The sequence below is a fragment of the Tyto alba genome, unplaced genomic scaffold, assembly GCF_018691265.1.
Source record: "Tyto alba isolate M040663 unplaced genomic scaffold, T.alba_DEE_v4.0 Super-Scaffold_2, whole genome shotgun sequence".
NCBI lineage: Eukaryota > Metazoa > Chordata > Aves > Strigiformes > Tytonidae > Tyto > Tyto alba.
The window spans coordinates 38,635,930-38,656,658 of record NW_024881282.1 but is presented as its reverse complement, the minus strand read 5'-3'; the positions used below and the strand labels follow the sequence as shown (position 1 = coordinate 38,656,658).

General features: G+C 38.4%; 2 protein-coding genes across 9 annotated transcripts in view; one reads left to right on the top strand and one right to left on the bottom strand.

Annotated features, from left to right (window-relative positions):
* Positions 1 to 3,516: 3,516 nt before the first annotated feature.
* LOC104356312 (IKBKB interacting protein) lies at positions 3,517 to 12,848 on the bottom strand. Of its 4 annotated transcripts, XM_042792268.1 has the most exons (5): positions 12,749 to 12,845; positions 11,106 to 11,332; positions 9,386 to 9,503; positions 8,149 to 8,454; positions 3,517 to 4,847 (listed from the first exon to the last, which is right to left on the bottom strand). In XM_042792268.1, exons 2-5 carry the CDS (start codon positions 11,297 to 11,299, stop codon positions 4,092 to 4,094), a joined length of 1,374 nt encoding a protein of 457 aa, XP_042648202.1. In that variant the 5' UTR covers positions 11,300 to 11,332; positions 12,749 to 12,845; the 3' UTR covers positions 3,517 to 4,091. The 4 variants fall into 4 exon arrangements, with proteins under 4 accessions (XP_042648202.1, XP_042648205.1, XP_032866132.1 ...); XM_042792271.1 differs by lacking the exon at positions 8,149 to 8,454 and having other exon boundaries at positions 12,749 to 12,843; XM_033010241.2 differs by lacking the exon at positions 12,749 to 12,845 and having other exon boundaries at positions 9,386 to 10,223; positions 11,106 to 11,186.
* A 69-nt stretch (positions 12,849 to 12,917) lies between these two features.
* Positions 12,918 to 20,729, top strand: part of APAF1 (apoptotic peptidase activating factor 1) — a 39,007-nt gene continuing 31,195 nt past the window's right edge. For 3 of the 5 annotated variants that reach the window (XR_006165297.1, XM_042792266.1, XM_042792267.1), the window contains exons 1-5: positions 12,918 to 13,045; positions 15,717 to 15,858; positions 16,138 to 16,327; positions 17,600 to 17,797; positions 18,818 to 19,001. Coding sequence is in view for 4 of the 5 variants with exons in the window: in XM_042792266.1 (XP_042648200.1) it covers positions 15,721 to 15,858; positions 16,138 to 16,327; positions 17,600 to 17,797; positions 18,818 to 19,001 (710 nt within the window). In the remaining variant the exon portion in view is untranslated. Of the gene's footprint in view, positions 13,046 to 13,072; positions 13,329 to 15,716; positions 15,859 to 16,137; positions 16,328 to 17,599; positions 17,798 to 18,817; positions 19,002 to 20,729 lie in introns of those variants that run through there. The other 2 variants (XM_042792264.1, XM_042792265.1) reach the window with 2 other exon arrangements.

Genomic DNA, 20,729 nt, shown 5'->3' with positions numbered 1-20,729 from the left:
TCAAGTAATCCAATGATAAGCTAAATTTCTCAAGACTTTCTTGTCATTCTATGTATGGAGCAAAATCGCACAATTTTTCTCTAGAATTGGGTCACCTTTATGCAGCCGTTTTAAATACGTGTTGTAATAAGAGAATCTTGAATCTGTTTTCTCATTGCTCAAGGGCAGACCTGGAACTTTCTAAAGATGCTCGGATAATTTTATCTAGGTAGATCTGAGGTAAGACTGCAAGGGAGGGGCAGCTAGCTCTTCCCCTTCTGTAACGGAGAAAAGGAAAATGCACTTAGTGCTGCTTCTAGTGTTGTGTTTCAGTGGAAAACCCAAGAGGGGGAGAGAATTGCCTTGCAGCTGCTGACTTCGTTGACGTTCAGCCATAGGCTTGCTCGGGTGCTTGAGATGAAGGGGCTTAGCAAAATGCTGTTGCTTATGGGGTCACCCACTGGTATTTTAAGCTTCAGTGGAAAAACTGTAGTATTAAAATTAATTTAAAAGGTCAACTTTGTCATTGATAAATGCTTTATAGCATAATGTGTGGTACAGCTTCTGAAAGTTGAGAGGATGGGGCAGGGGAACAGCGGTGCTTTTGATGGACTTGGGCTTTCATTGCAGGGAGAGTCCTGTATCGAAAAGGAGCACTCCGTTTTGAACTTTGATAACTCCAGACCAGTCACTAAACCCCAAAGTGCTTTGTAAAACATGGATTATGTATATGCTGTTTGTGTATATTGTTTTATCAAGGAGAAAGCACCCTTTCTTGCCATTACTGGAGCTGGGATCAGCTTTCTGATTTAAAGCATACTGTCTATATAGATTTGGAATAACAACTCCATTCTCACCCTGTGTTTGTATCAGGTTGTACTACAGATCAAATGTGCTGATACTTGCTGAAATGTCTGTTGCATATAATTTTAAAATGGGCTGTAATAATACAAATAGTTGTAATTCATTTACATTTCTACATATAAATTATGTAGTTCACAGTGAAAACAATAAACATCCTGCTTTTTTATAGCAAATACGTGTATCTTGGGTAGCTGAGCTTAGCAGTTACACGTCCTTGTTACAGAATACGAGTTTTGTGACTGATCTGGGAGAAGGGTGTCGCTAGCAGAAACTTCTCGGCTGAGCTGATGTTTTGGTGGTGGTGTTTTTTGGGTTTATTTGTGTTTTTTTTGTTTGTTTGGTTGGTTGGTTGTTTTTTTTTTTTACTTTGTGAGTTGCTGGCAAGAATGTAATTGGCCAGTTCTGCACCTGCATACCAAGTTAAAAGCAAAGATGTCCAGAGTATTGCTACCGGTTGGGCTCCATGGGATGATATATTTTAAGTAACATAGCTGTAATTTTCATTATTACCTGAGTCTCTCAATCACTTAATAAAATTGTAGCGAGTATCGAATGCCCGTAGAAATTAACTAAGGGGTGGTACTTTTACAGAGCTGAGAGTCTCCCCACCACTGACAGTACTAAACCAAGAAGGCAAGATTAGTAGCCTGCTTTAAATTTATGAAAAATACCTCACTCTTTGCATCATCTTTTTCACTGTAGAAAGAGCTTTGCCTTGTCCTTAGACCAGTGTTATTACAAAGCTACTCTAAAGCTTTCATTTAATTTTTAGTACAGTGTAGGTGTGTGCTTGAAGGGCAAATGAAGATTTGTAATACCTGTGCAGATTATGGGAGAATTACCACTCGCCTTCCTTCTGAGCACAATACACTGGGTGTGTAAACTTTAGATTCGGATTTTTTTATTTTTTACTTTCTTCAAGTACACCTTACTTCCGTGACTTGAAATTTTTTCTCTCTCTTGCTTGTAGCAACAAAGTTTCTGAAAGGATACTAATGCTTTAGACCTGCGCTTCCCTGGGAAGGAAGCATGGCCGATCTGCAGACATTTATAGATAAATTCATGGTTCTGTAACATTTTTTTCACACTTAACTTCCCATGGAGACCATGAACAGGGCTGTACACTTGGCTTCTCACTGGTAGATGCGTTCTAAGATGTGGAGGTTAGTCATTTGGGGATTGAAAGTGAAATCAACAGTTGTTTATCCTGGTTTATTTTCCAATTACTGTTCCAAAGAGAGAGTGTGCTCTTTTCATCCAGAAAGACCTCTTTGCTGTGTCAAGACTTCTCTGATTAACTGTTTAGCTGGAACAGGTTTTCTACTTCTCTTCACTTGGGTAGATAGTGCTCTACTGGTTCTCCAGTTCTGCCTTTCCAGATTTTTACTGGCTACTGACCATAAATAATTAATTCATAATGTTGAAAATAAATAAGATTACTATAGTCCATGATGCAATTAATCCACTGTTAACTGCATCGTACACACCATAGTGGAAGATGCATAGGGAAGATTTCTCACACTGCTGTGGCCATGGCTATTGTGCCAAGTGCTCTCCTTGACAGGACTGACACCAGCTTGCACACACGCGCACACACACACACACACACAAAAAACCCCCGAGATTGGTGGAATCAGTGAATATCGCAATGCATGCTTTAGCATGGCTGGTCATTCTGGACGCTCTTTCATTGTTCTATCTTTTTTAAATGCCATTTGGGTATTTTCAGGGGCTTGCTTAAGAGTTGTGTGAAAGAGCAAAGACATACTGGCTGTTAAATAGTACCTGTGGATGCTTCCTAGGAAAACTTGTCTTTTGACAGGTTTATCCTTGTGGTCTGTCAGGTGGACTGGAAAGGGGTAAAAGAAAATTGGGATGTAGGAATAGACCTATATCAAAAAGAGGAAAACTTGATTAAATTACACGTTTGAGGTTGAGGGGAAGGAAGCAAGCAAAGTATGGAAAACCAACATTATCAAGCAGGCCAAAAGACATGGAATGCTGAATGAGAATAGGGAGGGAGAGGAAAGGTTGTATCTTCCATGCAATTAAAAGACTAGCAGCTGGAAGATGTTCAGGTACGACCAACTAAACAATTGAGAAGTTATAAAGGCCTTACTGTATGCTTATACTTCTCAATACAATTTCATTTATAGGGATTTTCTGAATTGCTGTATCTCTCCTAATTGCTTTTTTTTTTCTAGTAATTTTTATTCCTAGTTAATGTACTTTTCTCCCTTTCCTCTGCTAAACCAATTCCCATTATCTTGTTATTTCAGTCTACCACCTACCGCATTTTCAGATGTCTCAGATCTCTTAAACTCTTAATCTCCACCACCAAAATACTGCCAGTAGCTCATATTGGTCTAACCTTTTGGGACCTAAGTAGCTTCTCTTTGCTAATTCTGCTGCTCATGAGTATTTTACATATTAAGACACAATGAATGGGTAACACTGTTCGGATTCCTGAACAGATACCATGCACTGGGAGAACGTCATCAGTAGGGTTAGTAGGTCTTTCAAAGCATCGTCTCCATATAGAATTCTGTGTTTTAAAGACCCAACAGTGTTGCACAGTAATTATGATTTACAATTATAAAGCCTCACACAAAACCTTAATACAAATTATTCCATCTATGTGTGACAAACTTTTTGCAAAGGCATCAGCGATACTTATGGGCAATGCTTGCTTCGCTTGCTTTTACTTCTCTAAATATTGATTATTAAAAAAAAAATAAAAATGGAAGTGCCACAGTTGACAAAAATCATAGAGTGAATATACTGAGACATTAAATTGCCACTACAGTTTGACTAACCCTTGTTTAACTCTATCTGGAAACCACAGTTTTATTCCTTCCTTTAGAGCAAGAAAGGAAAGCTGAAGATCTGTTAGTCTTGGGTCCTGCTTTCTTCAAAAAAGCAAACTCTAAAGGTAAAACTAACATTTCATACTTTAACACTGTTTTATTGTACAAAACAAGCAATTTATCAAATATAGCATCTGTCATCTTTCAGAAAAATAAATACATGCACAGAGACATTGTTTTTTTCTCACATTACAGCTTGCCCCTTGAATTCAGCGTGAATTTCTTCTCTCCTTTTCAAAGGAAGAGGACAAATCTCTAGTTAAGTTTTGGTGTGCTTCTAACTGAAGCCTTTAAATATTGTCTTTCTTCTTAGTACTACATGTGATAGAGTTAACACTCCTCAAACACTACTATAGTTTAGGCAGTAGCACTTCACAGTGATCAATTCATGTCTGAAATCTTGGTTATTTCATCTTTCATATCTTTGATCTCTGTTTGAACTCTTGTTAGATTGGCCAGTTTCTCATTCAGTAAAGCAATTTCCTTCTCCCGTCGTAATACATCCTCCACCAGTCTTCCTATTCTTAGTGTCAGGTCATTTATTAATGGCTCCAAGATGGCAAAATCCTTCCTAAGTTTGTACATCTTGGGTTTTAAATCATTTGCAAATGTAACCGTCTTCAGAACTTTTGCTCTGTCACCTTCAAGATTCAGGAGTCTATCTGAATGCTTGTTAAAATCACTCCTTAACTCAGATAATGCTGTCTTAATATGCTCGATTCTTCTTCCATTACTGGATGCCAAGCTTTGTAGTTTTGTACTTCGGTCAATGCTACTGGTAAGCAGATCACCTATATTTTTTACAGTCTTCTTTTCACCTTTTTCTACTTTATCTTCTAGTGTTTGCAAAGAATCTGTCAGTGCAGTCATATCTGAGACTAGACCTGAAATGCGCCTTATGTCAGTTTTTACTGTCACAATCATCAAAGTTATGTTTTTTGCTACAGAAGCTGCATTCTGTTCAACACTTGAAACTGCCTGAAAAAGAGTTGTTAAATTCTTCTGCAGTTCTTCCTGTTTTTTAATTATGCTGCTAGACCATGTTTTCATTGTATAAATATCTTCCTGAAGATGTTTAATGTGAGAAATTATTTGAAGATCTTCCAGCTGTTCCATTAAGTTCCAAGCCTTTTCACACTAGAGAGATACAAATAAAAATATTTGACAAGATTTCTAGCTTAACAACTCACATCAAAATTAAAGCTACACACTAATGAAACATCTTACTATTCCAATATTGAGTCTAAACCCTGTCTTTAAGAAATAGACTTCTCTTGCAACAGAACCAAAAATTTCATTTTTTTCCTTTCAGTATACATAAAAAGTTCAAGTGTTGCTACTGTTTTCTACAACAAAAATTACAGGAAGGTGCTATGTGACTTTCCAAATCTAATCTTTTTGTGATTTAGAGAAATTTTTGTATTAAGCCTCTAACCTGGATGATCCAGAAACATACATGTAGAAAGATATTTAGAAACATTTTAGAAAAATCCCTACTTTAAAATTCTCTTATCCAAAAATCATGTCTCATAATTAACTGATTTTTTGTAATCATAATATGTATTTTGAACATGGTGTTCAACGGAAGAAAAAGCCAAAGGAATTGGGCATGGTTCTCTTTTGTTTAAATAGCCACCAAAGTATTTCACAGGCAAAACATTAAGCAGCTTGCCTTCATAAAAAAACATTTTAATGAGGGAACACGAATGCTACTGTTGGATTTTTGGCTGAATTTTCTAGTTCACTTATTTTTTTGTTTCTTAATCACTGGCTCTTGGTTTTCAAATTTGAGAGGAAGAAAGGAAAATACCCAAGTGATACTATCCTGTTCAACCACCAGTAAGTCAGTGTAGAACTTGAAGAGAAACAGGCAAGGAATGAAACACATTCTAAGAGGCTACAATTAGTTCCATACTAATCCATTTATTGATATTAGTAGTAAAAAAATCACCAAAGAAACAAATCTTTTTAAACTTTTTGATAGTGTTGGTTATTCCTCTCTGGCACAGAACTGTTTGCTTAAAAACAAAATACCAAAATTTAGGTTGTGGAGAGTTGCGCTGGTTTCCTAGTTAATGCCCTCTAAGGGTGAGGATTTCCTGTTCAAGCTCATGTACATTCTGCTTTCAATAGGGCCAAGGTTGATTTAAGACATTAAATGGGGGAGCATACTATTGGTAATTTAGCCACCCTTCCCAAAACTACATGAAGTAGACACACTGGAACACACTTGTGAAGAATAGTTACAGAACATTTCCATATAAAATAGTATTTCTTAATGGAGCTCTGAACATTAAAGTATTTATTCCATACCCTTTCTGGAAGAGCAATTTATTTTGAATTAGATTATGCATCAAGACGGGGCAATCCACTATGATATATTTTTACTGAATATGACTGTAAACAGATACAAATCTATACATAAGTAGTAAATATGTGAAACTGATAAAACCTTTACACTGGGAAATGCTGGTTTAATGGTCTCTTCAATGGGCAGCATTAACTGTTCAGTGAAGATTTCAATAGAGTTCTAGATAAATGAATGTACAAAACCAGAATAATTTAATTTATGACTTAATCAGGCTTAAATGTTGTGGGTTCATAATGCCTACTAAGCAATCTCCTTTCCTGGGTTCTGAAATCAGGAATCTGAAATTATCAAGACAAGTCTGTAGACACAAATTTATAGTGCTTCCAAAATTCCAAATTTTAATGAACAGCTACCAGGCTTATTAGTAATACGCCCTGTGTAAGGAGATCTGTTAGAACCAAGTATATAACTCCATAGCTTTCATTAAATGCTTTTGCAGCTCTTGGTTCACCAAACTTTGGGAAACAATGTCAGTGACACCATTTTTTTCCCTTTGAAATGCAAAGCAATACCACACATATCATGTAATGCCTAACATTCTACAAAAGAAATCATGTAATGCCTAACATTCTACAAAAGAAAACATTCTACAAAAGATTAAAACTTGTTTCTAACAGCACCAAAACCACAAAAAAAAAACCCAACAAACAAACAAACAAAAGAAAACCAAAACAAACACCAAATCAACAATTAATGCAGTGACTGATCACACCAAACATACAAATTAAATGATGGAAGAAGAATCTAAGAGGAATATCTGTTAGTAAGAACTTCAGTCTATATGTAGTCTAGTGAATTCAATAGCAGAACAAAACTATGCCAGTGATTCCTGGAAGTTTCAAAATGCTAGAAATGAGGTCTAAGGCAGCTATTTGCATGGGGTCAAAGAAATAAAAGATAACACCAGCTGCTATGTAACCCTCTGCTTATAAATACCAGTACAAGAGAAGGTTCTCAGTAAGGGGTGCTTTACTAGTGTTTTCTACTACATATAGCATTGCAGCTAAGCTACAGCTGTTAAAAATGTACTTTGTGCATAATACATAAAATATGTAGGTCCCAGTAACAACTCGGACATTGAGAAGTCTATACCATAAGCACAAAAACATTATGGTATATGATACATTAAGGCAAAGTACATCATCTGTATCTGCCTAGAGATAATAACTTAATTGTTCATTGTCTTACAAGTCCATGGAATATAATATAAAAAGTAACAACATAAAAAACTAAGTAGTGAAAACTAAATGTAAATTGTAATCGGATGTCTCTGGTTTTGACTTTTCCTATCATCTAAATACTTTGCTTTGAATTGCTTTTTAATAAAAATTAACTTTTAATAGATAATGTGAAAACAATCCTCACTTTAAGAAAATACTCCTTTCCTCCTTCAACACAGTATTTATTGCTCTCTAGTTTGCCCTTCAATCTGATCCAATGCCTATCTAGATTAATGACAATATTTCAACTACCCTTAACTTATGTTGGAGTGACATTATTTATAAGTAAAGTGCTCTTTCATCAATGAAAGCCCTATGTCCAAATTCATTTATTCCCATTCTGATCATTTTCTAAGTTATAGCTTTCTAAAGTTATTTCTTTTGCTTTCGAAGATACTTCTATGTCATGCACTATTTCTTCTAAAACTATTTCATTTGGCACTTCCAATATGCTGCTGTTGTACTCTATGCCTTCAAGAACCTTTCGCATCGCCATTGTATCAGAAACAGTTTTCAACATATCGTTTTCCACAGTATATAGCTGTGTTGTCAAGGCCTCTATCTTTTTCTCCATACTTAGCAATTCACTTGATAATCTAAGAATAGAGTGAATAGCATTTTCAATTGTTGGCAAATGGGTCTTGCACTCCTCAATTTTTGGTTCATAGTTCCCAAGTTTCTGATTCAGGTCTGTGTCCTTGGCTACCAGACTATTCTGTTGTTCTTCTAGCTTTTCAACTGCCTTTGCATGTAAGTCCAACTTTTGTTCAACTCTAGAGAATTCATCATCTTCTTGTCTTTTCAGTGTTCTAATATTTCTGGCTGTACTGTCTTCCAAATCTCTTACTCTTTCTGAAAGGGATTTAATTCTTTGGTCAGCTTCATTGATTTGGGAAGTCACTTCTGTATGTATGAACTTTGCCTCAGATTTTAAACCACTAGTGTTTGTGTTCATTTCATCCAAGCTTCTTCTCCAGGAATTCGTAACATTTTGGAACTTCTCATTAATGCTCTGCATCTTTATAGAGAGAGTCTGTTCATTGTTCTGAATATCATTTATGATGTTATGAAGAGAAGATATGTCCTGCTCAAACTCAGTCATCACAGAGATGGACGAGGCAGCTTCTCGTAGGATACTTTCAGTAGACTCAAGCTGCATTTATAACACAAAACAACGTCCATGTCTACTTAATGAAAGTAAGAATAGAAAACCATCTGCGTTTATTTAACAGAGGATAAAGTCCTTTAGAAGCCACTTTACTCGTTACAAATCTCCTATGAGATTTGTTTTCATATTCCATCTTTAAAATATTGTTGATTAATCTAGCATGAAAAAGCCACAGAAAAGGGTATGTTTGTTGTTGAATTTCTGTATCACACGTGCCATTTTCTTTGCTGTCAATCCCTTATTTTCCATGGTGTTTTTTTGGGGATTTGTTTTGGTTTTGGGGGAGTTTTTTGTAAAATATATCACATTACATAAATCCCATGCAACGTTTTGCAATTTGAAGTGTAGTATATAAATATCCAAATTACATCATGTTTAAGTGATATCATTATGAGATCAGTGCTAAAACATCACTGGCATAAACCGTGCTGTACTCCCATCATTATCTGTAAGATATAGGAGATAATTTGGCAGCCAGCTCAGGTTTTCTACTTGATGTCACACAGATAAGAAAACAAAATACAAATGAAAAAAATATTACTATCCATCCCTTTATTAAGTCTTTCATATTATTATAACAGGTCTACTACACAAAAATGCCTGTAAATTTTCTTCAAATCAATGTATATTAGAGTTATACACAGAACAGTACTGGTAGAATTAAGTATGTGCATAAATGTAAGTTTTCAAACATAGTTTAATGTCTAAAAAAATAATACTGAGATATAACCACTGTATTCACATACTTGAACAACAGTATGGATTGACACGTTTAGTCATACAAAATACTCTCCAAAGGCCTATTCACATGCAAGTAGAACACATTATGAGATTTTAAAACCATCAGTTAAAAGTGACAAAGTAAAACAACAGCAAATGTCCACCAGAGATTATCTAATTAAGATGTAATGATTACCTTTTCAGAAATTAAGTTAACTTTATTTTCCACGTCCAGGAATTTTTCAGCTTCTTGCTGTAAGAAACTGTACTTTTTTTCAATATCAGCAAATTGACCTGACTGCTGAAATAGGAACCTGCAAATTGCAAGTAAATAAATAGTAAACATAACTACATCATTAGCATATATTAAATGTCCCAGGACCCAATGCACAGCAGTCTGTTACTGCAGGGATTTGTGTTCACAGAATTTGCTAGATCAATACATGAGAGAAAAAAATTAGAATTGAATGAACTGACTTCACACTGTAGTTATCTTCCAATAGAAGAATAAGGAAACATCCATAAGTATGCTCCATTTTTACACTGTATGCCATTAAAACAGGAAAAATGTTGGATAAGATTGCTGACAGAGAGGTCATTACATGGACATAAAGCATTGCCTCAATATATTTTACTGATAACGTATTATTTAATCAGTGGAAATAAAATATAAAAAAATAATTTAGACTTTCTTGCAAAGTACCACAAAATCATGCATAGAAACGTTTGGATTTAGAAAGGCTGGTTAACTCTAATACTGTTTAATTTTAACCATCCAGGAACATATGGTGCAAAGCTTGTATAGCTACTGTTATGATGCTGCTGGTTTTGAACAGACAGTATAGTTCTCAATCCTGTACTTTATATACATTCTAGAGTAATTTACTGTGAACTTGAGAGCTTTATAAACTGCAAGCACTCTGTCCAGTTGAAAAGGAAAAAAAACCCTGAATTTTGCTGGATGTTTATTAATCACAAAACGAAGTATATTGTAGACTATGCAGGAGTCCTCTTGGTAGTAAGAACAATTATATCTAGAACAATAGAGTTTAAAATACATGTACTTTAATAAATTTATGTTTATTAAGTATACTGAATAGCAGTTAGAAGTTTCAAAAGGACTACAATATTCCATACAGATTAAGTTAGTCAAGAAAAGCTAAAATGCTAACTGGAGGTAGATAAATGCAAAACAGACATAGATAGATATACATAAAGCAGTAAGCAGAAGCATCACTAATCATTTTATCCTTCTATGTCATTCTATTTCTCAAAAATTTAGATAGCGAAATCTGGGTTAAAATAAGAACAAATTTTACCTTAGCTTTCAGACTGATATCTAGAGTGTAAAAATTTGCACTAATTTCTTGCACTAGAGTTCTCAGAATTTTATCATATCATTTCGGCATGAAGCTCAGTTTCTGATGGAACTAAGGTACTGATGCTGCTAAGATATTCTAAAACATCTTTTACGAAGATATTTGACCTTTACTTGAAAACTCCGCCTGATGAACAATTTACCACACTGCTGAGAAAATTATTTACAGAAACCACCACTTTACTGCTTAATTATGTATTACCTGCCAAATGAGCCCTGTTGTACTTATTGTCAGATTAAGTTGCTCTTCACAGTTAGATGTAGTCTCCAAAGCAGGTATTTACAATTCATGAGCAAGGCACCTTTTAAACTTTCAACATGATGGAACAGATCGAGCTTCTATAATTCCTCACTCTATACCAGTGCTTCTACACTGGTGAATACTGCTATTCTCTTCTTCATCCTTCTAGCTTTAACAAGTTTCTATAGTCACTTAACCTAAACACTACATTCAAATGTAACTGACATATTACCTGTGACTGAACACAGTATAGAATACAAACGAAAATATTAAAATCCATTTTAAAGGATTACCTACCAGCTCAGCACTAGGCAAACAGAAAGGGAAATTATGCTGAAGCTCGTCCGCGAGTCCATCCAAAAGGAAGTCCAGTTATTGTTGGTCTTGGGACTTACCAACGTCCCACAGTCACTGTGCTTCTCAACCTTCTGTGAACCATCACTGGTCTTGGATGAAGAAATCCCTTTTCTCCTCTGCCTAACTTGAGACATTTTGTGTTTTTAAAAAGCAGAAGGAAGAGAAATCTAGGAAAAAACAGAAATACCACACAATAAAAAGGACTAGTTCCTTCTAAACATCCTCAAATACAACCTTTTGCCCTTTAGTTACAAATACACCCCCCAAAATGTTTATGCTTTTTAGTTATGTGAACTTTTGTAAAGTGTCATAATACTTTCATTAGACTTTGTGAAAATTTGTTTTCTATATAATAGAGCACTGTTTTCATATTCTCTCAAACTGAGCTGACTTTTCAAACTTTAGCTAATTTAACCTTTCCAGAAATATTTCATTTGTTGCACAATAAGCCATTTTGAAGATATATTTAAAATCACAGGGACTGAGAGCATATTTCTTTTTATAGTTGATTACTGTCACAATTTCATCACCAATTTCACTATCTTACTTGTGGATTAAAGAAAAAAACAAACACCTACACCACATGAAAGGGGCAAATTTATCATTTTTTAAAATGAGATTGCAAATTAAGCTTTAATTTAGAAGTAATTCTACTGCAATGATTACAGGTCATCTGCAAAACCACTGACATCAGTTAATAGAAAGCCATTAATAGAAAAATACATAAGATTAATGAAATAATTGCATCTAGCTAAAATAAAAGCTACAATTGCCTCTGCTAAATCTAAGGTCCACACAGATTCAGGCAATGCAGTTCTCCAGTTTCAAAAAGTACAAAAGCTCATATTCTAACCAACAAAGTAGAAGTACGGAGTAGAATTTTTAAGCCTAAAATCTTCCACCAAACTGCTCAAAATAGACTAGATTCTTGGTGGATTCAGTTTAGCACAATTTGAGACAAAAACGTTGTGCTGTTTTCTGAATCATTTTGCAGTACTGACAGTCACACGTGAAAATATAAATATTCAAATATTATAGATACTTACATAGCTTAAAACGCATCGTTTAAAAATCTGTCTTAAGAGCACGATGCTTAGAGCTGATTGCGAGTGACAGTATTAGGAATCATGCTCTGAGTTTGAGGTATGTAAGAAAAAAACACCTCTTGCTCTCCAGACCAGCAAAACAGCAAAACTGCTATTTTGTAACTGTTAAAACACCTTTGGTATCGTGAGCACGTATTATGCAGTTAAATTAATAATCATAAAGAGACCTAAACGGTGGTTAGGGAAACGGTTTAATACAGGAACAACTGAGCTTCGGACGGGAAGCTCCAGAGCGCAGCCCCTCAGAGACGCCCCCTCGCCCCCCGAAACCAACCGCCCGCCCGCCCCCTCCCCTCCGGGGCACCTCCCCACCCGCGGGGCTCCCCGCGACCCGCCCCAGCCCAGGCCTGCGGTGACACCCAGCCCCGGGGACACCCTGCCGCGGCCCCCGGCGCTTCGGGCCGCCTCTCCCCCGCAGGGCGGGGAGGGCCCGTCCTTGCCCCGCCGTGACCACGTTTGCACGCCCCGCAGCCCCACCTCCGGCTGCCGCCGCTCCCTCAGCCCACGGCACGAGCACCCCACGCCACGTCAGGGACACCTCCGCTGAGGCAGGCGGCTCTGCGCCGGCGCGGGAGCGCCGGGCTTTGTTCCGAGCAGGGCGGGCGGGGGCTGGGCCGCTGCCGGGGCGGGCCCGGCCCTTCTCCCACCCCCGGGCCCGGAAGGAGGAAGCGCTCCCGCCGCGCCGCTTCCCCGGGGCCGGGGGGCGACCGGCTCCTCCAGGCGAGGCGAGAGCTTGTTGCCGGCGGCTTCTGAGGGCCCGGCGCTGCCCGCCAGGTGAGCGGCGGTGGCGGGACGGGACGGGACGGGACGGGGCGAGGAAGGGCCGTTTCTGGGCGGTTTCGCCGCGGCGCCCCTTAGGCTGAACCCAGCCCGCGGCTCCGGAGCTGTCCGCCCCGGAGGCGGCTCGTCTCCCCACCTCGGGCGGGGGGAGGCGGCGGAGGCGGCCGGGCAGAGCCCCCGGGGCGGCGGCCGGCGGCTGCTCGGAGCGCTTCGGTTTCTGTTTCGTTCTCCCTGCGGTTGTTAACGGCGGCTCCGGTGGGGCGCGTCAGGGTGTGAGGTAACCCTTTGTGTTGTGTGTTTGTGGGGTGCTTTCCTGTGTTATTTGCTTCACGTGTAGATTGGTTTTGGTTTGGTTTTTTTTTTTTTTTTTTTTTTTTTTTTTTTTTTACCTGGACGTTTTTTTCGTGCTGAGGAGCTTTCACGTCCCCTTTCCTCAGCGGCACGGTGGGGTAAAGGTAGGGTGGCAGACTTTCCTAACCACATAATTTTCAGTGAAAATAGGAAATTCTGTCAGGACGGCGGAAGAGGCGCTCCATCGCGGGCAGCTGTCCTGCCTGTGCCCGGCTGCGGAGGGAGGGAGGGAAAGAAGGAAGGAAGGAGGGAAGGGAAGAAGGAAGGAAGGAGGGAAGGGAAGAAGGAAGGAAGGAAGGAGGGAAGGGAAGAAGGAAGGAAGGAAGGAGGGAAGGGAAGAAGGAAGGAAGGAGGGAAGGGAAGAAGGAAGGAAGGAAGGAGGGAAGGGAAGAAGGAAGGAAGGAAGGAGGGAAGGGAAGAAGGAAGGAAGGAAGGAAGGAGGGAAGGGAAGAAGGAAGGAAGGAGGGAAGGGAAGAAGGAAGGAGGGAAGGGAAGAAGGAAGGAAGGAAGGAAGGAGGGAAGGGAAGAAGGAAGGAAGGAAGGAAGGAAGGAGGGAAGGGAAGAAGGAAGGAAGGGAAGAAGGAAGGAAGGAGGGAAGGGAAGAAGGAAGGAAGGAAGGAGGGAAGGGAAGAAGGAAGGAAGGAAGGAGGGAAGGGAAGAAGGAAGGAAGGAGGGAGGGGAAAGGTGCGAACGCTTCCGCAGGCGGCTGCGGAGCGGCTCTGCGGAGGAGCTTGCAGCAGCCAGCGGAGCCCCTGTCGTTGCGCAGGAGTGCAGTCGGAGAGATCACCCTGATCGGTTGGGACCCTCAGGGGCAGTTGGTCAACACTTGAAAACCTTTACATAGTAGACAGTAGCTTTCACTTTCGGTTGTCTTCAGGCTCTTTTTTTTTTTTTTTTTTTTTTTTTTAATGGCGTAGAGAAAGAACGCAAGTTTCCACTTGTGTACCAGGTGCTGACAAAGGAGGGTACAGCTCAGTCATTGGCAGTGCCGGGTGCTCCATCTTCCGTCATGTGTCGAGATCTGACTGTAGTTGTATGGAGTCCTGAACGTGGAGACAACGTTGAGTTTATCTCATGGGGTTTGGCACACAGGGGTTATATTTTTCTGTTGTAGTTCTGCCCAGTGCTGTCAGCCGTGAAAATAGTCCTCGTTCTCATCCTGTTGTCCCAATCACATGATCCAATGACTTAAAAAAATTGAGTTATGAAGTGGGCAGGGAGAAGACCTTTTCTTAGAGACATTTAGCAAGTTCCTAGTATATAAGAAGCTTGCCCAAACTGTGATTCTTTAGTTCTGCAAGTGTTCATAAATTCATAGAAATGTGGAAAAGGGTCCTTTTTTCAGAAATAGCAATACATATTAGCAGTTTTAATGAAAACTTCCATTCACATATTCAGCACAAAAATTTTACTACGAGTCTAGTTAATTGTTAAATATTTAAATTCTTTTTATACCTTCTTTATATGCCTCCAAGTGGAGCAATCTGAGAAATACTGTAGTCAGATTAATTATGATAATGCTCAGCTGGATGTTTTTATTAAACATAATTACATATGGCATCTAAACAATATTTCAAGAATATTGTTCATATTCACAGTAGCTTATGAACTATTAGAACTTAACTGTTTTTGTGCTTAGAGCCCAGAGGGCAACTGAGCACCACACAGCCTCTTGCTCACCCCTTCCCCTCAGGAATGGGAAGGGGAGAATAAAGTCAAAGGCTCCGGAATTGAGATAAGGATAGAGAAGGATGACTCGCCCGTTATGGTCAGGGGCAAAAGACAGACCCTTAGGGGAAGAAAATGGGCATCAATTTAATTCAAACACTAACAACACTTGACAGAGTGGGACAGTGAGAAGCATTACCACATCTTAAAAACACCTTCTACACTACCACCACCCCTCTCTTCTTCCCTCGCTCAGATCTGCTTCTGATTTCTCCACCTCTTCCCGTGCAGCGGTGCAGGGGGGTGGGGGTACAATCAGTCCCATCACTCCTTCCTCCTCAGGTGGAGGACTCCTCACATTCTCCCTTGCTCCTTTGTGGTGTCCCTCTCGCTGCAGACAGTCCTCCATGAACATTCTCCGTTGTGAGTCCTTCCCACAGGATGCAAACTCTTCCTGAGCTGCTCCAGAGTGGGTCCCTGCTTCATGTTGCAGTCCTCCCAGTGCCAAACTACAACAGCATGGGCTTCTCCCCTCAGACTCTTGGCCTTCTTAAGTTATTTTAAAACTTTTTTCCCTGTACATTTAAATTATGTTCTAATTCAGACTTGACTTTTCTTTCCCCCCACCCTCTTTTTCACACTGAAGAAATATGGATGTCAAGAGTAGAAACTATTTACTTAGGCATCGCCAAGCATTGGAAAAAGACATCAAGACCTCTTATATTATGGATCGTATGATTTCTGATGAAGTACTAACATTACAGGAGGAGGAGAGAGTGAAACAACAGGTAGAATCATCTAATCATTACTTACCTTCCTAGTCTACTCTCATGTTTTATCATCTTTTTTAAAAATAGTAATTTCTGTGTATCTCTGTCCTGGATTCAGCAAATTCTTAAGTGTATGCCTAGCATGCAGCTTTTATTGCACTTCATCAGATTGAGTTAAGGGCTTGGTCAAGTTGAAGGCTATTTCTGTAATTATAAACAGCCTATAATTGACAGAGTGATAGATTAGATGATTTGTAAGTAAGTTTTGTATAACATGTCTTTTAATGTTTTCTCTAGAATACACAGAAGGAGCGAGCAGCTATGCTAATAAACATTATTCTTACAAAAGATAATAATTCATATAGATCATTTTATAATGCACTACTCCACGAAGGGTACAGAGACCTTGCAGCGCTTCTTCAGGATGGTATCCCTGCCATCTCCTCTGGTAACAGGAAGAGTTCAATGGATGGAATGACTTCATACGGTCAGTGTAGCTACAGCAATCCTTGTGCTTGAAAGTAAAGACAAGTTGCCTTTTTTTTCCTTACTAAGTGACTGTCTGTAATACCTGTTCAAATTAAAAAGGAGTAGTTGGTGCATTCACTTGTTTTGGTAGTGTAGTAGTCAGTATTTTGATATTTCATATATTTAATATTACAGGACAGTTGCAACAATTATGAGTTTTGTGGATCATCTTGAAAGTGTTCATATTAGGTAATGTTTATTTTAAAGATGGGAAACCTGAAGCTCTCACAGTTTTCTCTAAATTGTAGCATTTTTGTTATACGTGAAAGACTCTTATGTGTATATATAAAGAAGTTGAATCTAACATAAAAAGTTGTAGCCTCCAAAATTCTGACGTGTATTTTAGAGTAATCTGTAATCTTTCAGCCTACATTCCAGTAGTTGATCTAGTTATTAGGTTGCCTGATTCTCTCCACTAGATCTTTTAGTTACCTTACATAAGTTCCTAACTTTTACCTACATTGTCATCAATATCATCTTTGACTGACATGAAATAAATTGGTAGTTTCTAATGGGAAGAACCTTCTAACTGCATATGACTAATTGCCATATTTACTGGCACTCTACATTTTAAGTGTCGTAGGCATGTGGTATTTTGATTACCTGAGTAAGATTTCCCAGAGTTTATCAGTATAATATGGCACTGCATATGGCCACTTTGTGGCCAGCAGTGGACAGGTAAAGTGCACATTTCCTTTCATGTTATGTTTTATCTGCTCTATTGCAAGTCATGCTATCTATCGTAGTTTAAATCAAAGGAAGTCCTGTTTTAGAACACAATGCTGTGCTGTTAACTACAAAGGAGAAGCCTTACACAGCATGCTTTCTTTTCTGTTGCGTCCATGGGGCGGTAGCTTCTGGCTGAGAAAGTGACTTGATAGCTGGGAACAATGATGTTGAGCTCCTCTGTTTGCCACAGGTTCTACTGGAGCTGTTAATTATCTTTTCATTCTAGGGACTGATGTAGCTAGCTTCCCTCATATATATTTATAAATTGGAACACTATTGTAGGTGGAAGGCTAGTTACCTGTTCAATAATTTATTTAAAGATTCAGTATTTTTTCAATATTTGGGGTTGCGAGTCCAGTATTTTTAAGAGCGTTTGTATGGGACGTGAAGTGGGCAGGGAGCCCACTAGTTATTTGAGGTGAGGAGTTGTTTGGTTTGGTTTGAAGAGGCATCACATTTAGAAATTACTCTTTACTTTCATGTTTCTTGTTTTTAACTTCAGTTAAGACAATTCTCTGCGAAGGAGGTGTACCACAGAGACCAGTTGTGTTTGTCACTCGTCCAAAACTGGTAGATGCTATTAAACAGAAACTGTGCTGCTTGGGAAGTGATCCAGGCTGGGTCACAGTTTATGGAATGGCAGGTTGTGGGAAGACTGTTTTAACAGCAGAAGCTTTAAGGGATCATCAGCTTTTGGAAGGTACGTATGGAAAACCATCTATTTTTATAAAAATTACTATGGGTATACATGTATTGGACTTAAATGGTGAGGTATCCTATGTCATCTTGAAGGTAATTTAGGATTTAGGTTTCTAAATTCCTTAGGTGCTTCTGAAATACTTGCTTGCACTTTACAGCTTTCATAACCATTTAGTGCTTTGGGACCACTAAGTATTCTATTAATTTATGGGAAAATATTCTGAATAGCTTTTCACCTTGGAATATGCTTTGGTTTATGAGAGTAGATGCATCCTTAATTAACTCAAAATTGTTACTTCTGCAAAATAATTATATCCAGTTTATATTCCTTTTGGTCATTGCTTATTAAGTCCTCAGACTCTTCTGCTTGCTATGTGAGTTTAAAAAAATCTTGCTCTAACTTTTGCATATATTTTAATAATGGCAGGCATTTGTGGAGTGATTACACTAGTATCACTTTACTTAAAGCAGATCATAAATGAAACCATTTAATGATTTCCTCCCCCCTCCCCCCCGGATAGATACCTGGAGGAGAAAGTGGGACGCAAGCATTAGAAAACATGATGTAGGAATAGAGCCCACAGCATACTCTGCTACAGCTCTTTTTAGATGCCTTCTTGTTCACTGTTTTGGGATAATTTTCACATCCGAACTCTGAACTCCTGCAATAGTGCAGGGTTAAAAAAGTAAATGCTAAGTCAGACCAGCAGCAAGGTGGATATAGAAGGGGTTGTCAAGAGACAGACAGAAAGGCACATAGAGATGAGGGATGACAGCATCAGTGGCGGTGTGAATTCCCTGTGGGAACTTGCCCTACAGAGCCTGTTCCTTTAAAAATAGAAAGTAGTGGTCTTGTAGAACCATCCTTTAGTGTTAACGGTAGGGATGCAAGGTTGGCTTGCAGTAGACTTTACAGTTTTATATTTTAGTTGAAATTGAGTTACTGATTGCTGTTGTAAGCTGCTATTAAGTATTTCTGATTTTAAATGTATAGCATGATTAATATTGCTTTTCTTGTTAGATTACTTTCCAGGAGGAGTTCACTGGATCTCTGTTGGAAAACAGGACAAAGCAGGGCTCCTAATAAAACTTCAGAATCTCTGTAGTAGATTAGAACATGACTCTACTCTTTCACAGAGGCCACCACTTAACATTGAGGAGGCTAAAGATCGTCTTCGTTTGCTGATGCTACGCAAATATCCCAGGTGATGTCAGTAAAATGAAATGCTGTTCTTTTAACTGATAAAACTTTGCAGAGTAACTTTGGTCTAATTATCTAAGGCATCTGTGCTATGGTTACATGTCTCTGTGGTGTGGTGTTTTTTTTTTTTTTTTTTTTTTTTTTTTTTTAAACCAATTTCCTAACTCTTTCACTTTTTGCTTCCCCTTTTTCTGTTTTACGGTAGATAATTAGGAAGTGTTATTCCAGGTGAAGTTAACAATACTTCTAGAATTTTAATTCTTGTGTAGTGGTTCCTGTTAAACTTTTCTAAATTATTGACATACATATGATAAAAGAATAAGTAAGTCCAGATAAGTGTACAAAAGCTGAAAGGTAAATAGATAATAGAGGCAAATGTAAAATATACATAGTATAAATCTGTCCCTGGTTAGATTTTTTTCTTTTTTTTTTTTTTTTTTTTTTTTTGATGGAGTACCCTAAGGAACACACTGTAGGCTTGTCCTGGATATGAGTGTATTTAGTAGGCTAACACAGTATGTTAACCAGCTGTGCAGGAGTCACATTTGCTTGAAAAATTATTAGTTGTTGAATAACGAAAGTTAGGAACAAACAGTTGGAAATAAGAATTGCTCTAACTTTCAGTGTTCTCACTGTGTATGTAGAATGCTTCACTGATGTGTGAGGATCATACAGCAGTAAAAGGGTGTGTATCACTGCAAAAATTTTTCCTTTCCGGAACAGCTGTTGTCTTTTTAAAGTGTTTGGTCTAGAGTTATCAAAGTGAAAGCAGGTTTTTATGATGTGGACACTTATCATCAAGAAACCAGTTGCTTTCAAACTTCAGGATAAGTGACTTGATTTAATCAAGCAGTGTCTTGGTCACTGCACAGCTTTTTCATCTTTGAGCAATATTTTTTGTTATTTGTTGAGGATTTCATTACTCTCTGGGAAAATCTGTACTAAACTAAAAAAGCCTGCACCTGAGTGAGGTCTCGAGAATAGTACACCAACCTTATGATCTTTATAGATGACATAGAGTAGAAAACTGGCATTTTTGTACAGGGGAAGAAAAATACCTTTCTTGCAAAGAAAAGATTTGAAAAACACTATCAGGTCCTCCACAATAAATCTTTCATTTTCTGTGGGGGTCTTGTATGAAACGTGCAAACAAGACAATTTAAACTGAAACTGCAGGTTTCCCTGAAGTATATTAAGTGGTTGTCTCTGTTGACACAGTTCTTGTTATTTTTTTGTTCATTAACAAACGAAATAAAGCTCTTCAATACAGAAGAATTTGGATGTTTAATTCATGCACAACATCACAGTCTCTTCTGAGTAGATGAGAGAACTGTGGGTGATATTCTTGTAAGATGTATCCCAATGGCATCATGAACTGTTCCAGAAGTTGGCAGCTACTGTATAGCCAAGAAACACGACAGCCTAACGTGGTTGATATGCTGTGCTATGCTATATTGTTTGTAGTGCACAAAGTGACTCATCTATGAGGTACTTGCTGTGTTTTGTCAAAAGAGCATCTGTATGCTGAGAAAACTAAGGGGAAAAGAGAAAATGGCAGTTTTGGAAACAATTAGGCACTTGGTTTCATTTGAGGGCATTTCAGTGCCAGCTCTGGCAGTGTCTTCCTTATAGACTGACAGATACCTCATGTAGAATGCCATTGACCTGGCAATGTTCATTAAAGGTTAATGTTTATAGGCCTGGCAATGTCTCAAGATAAAGTAACAGATGT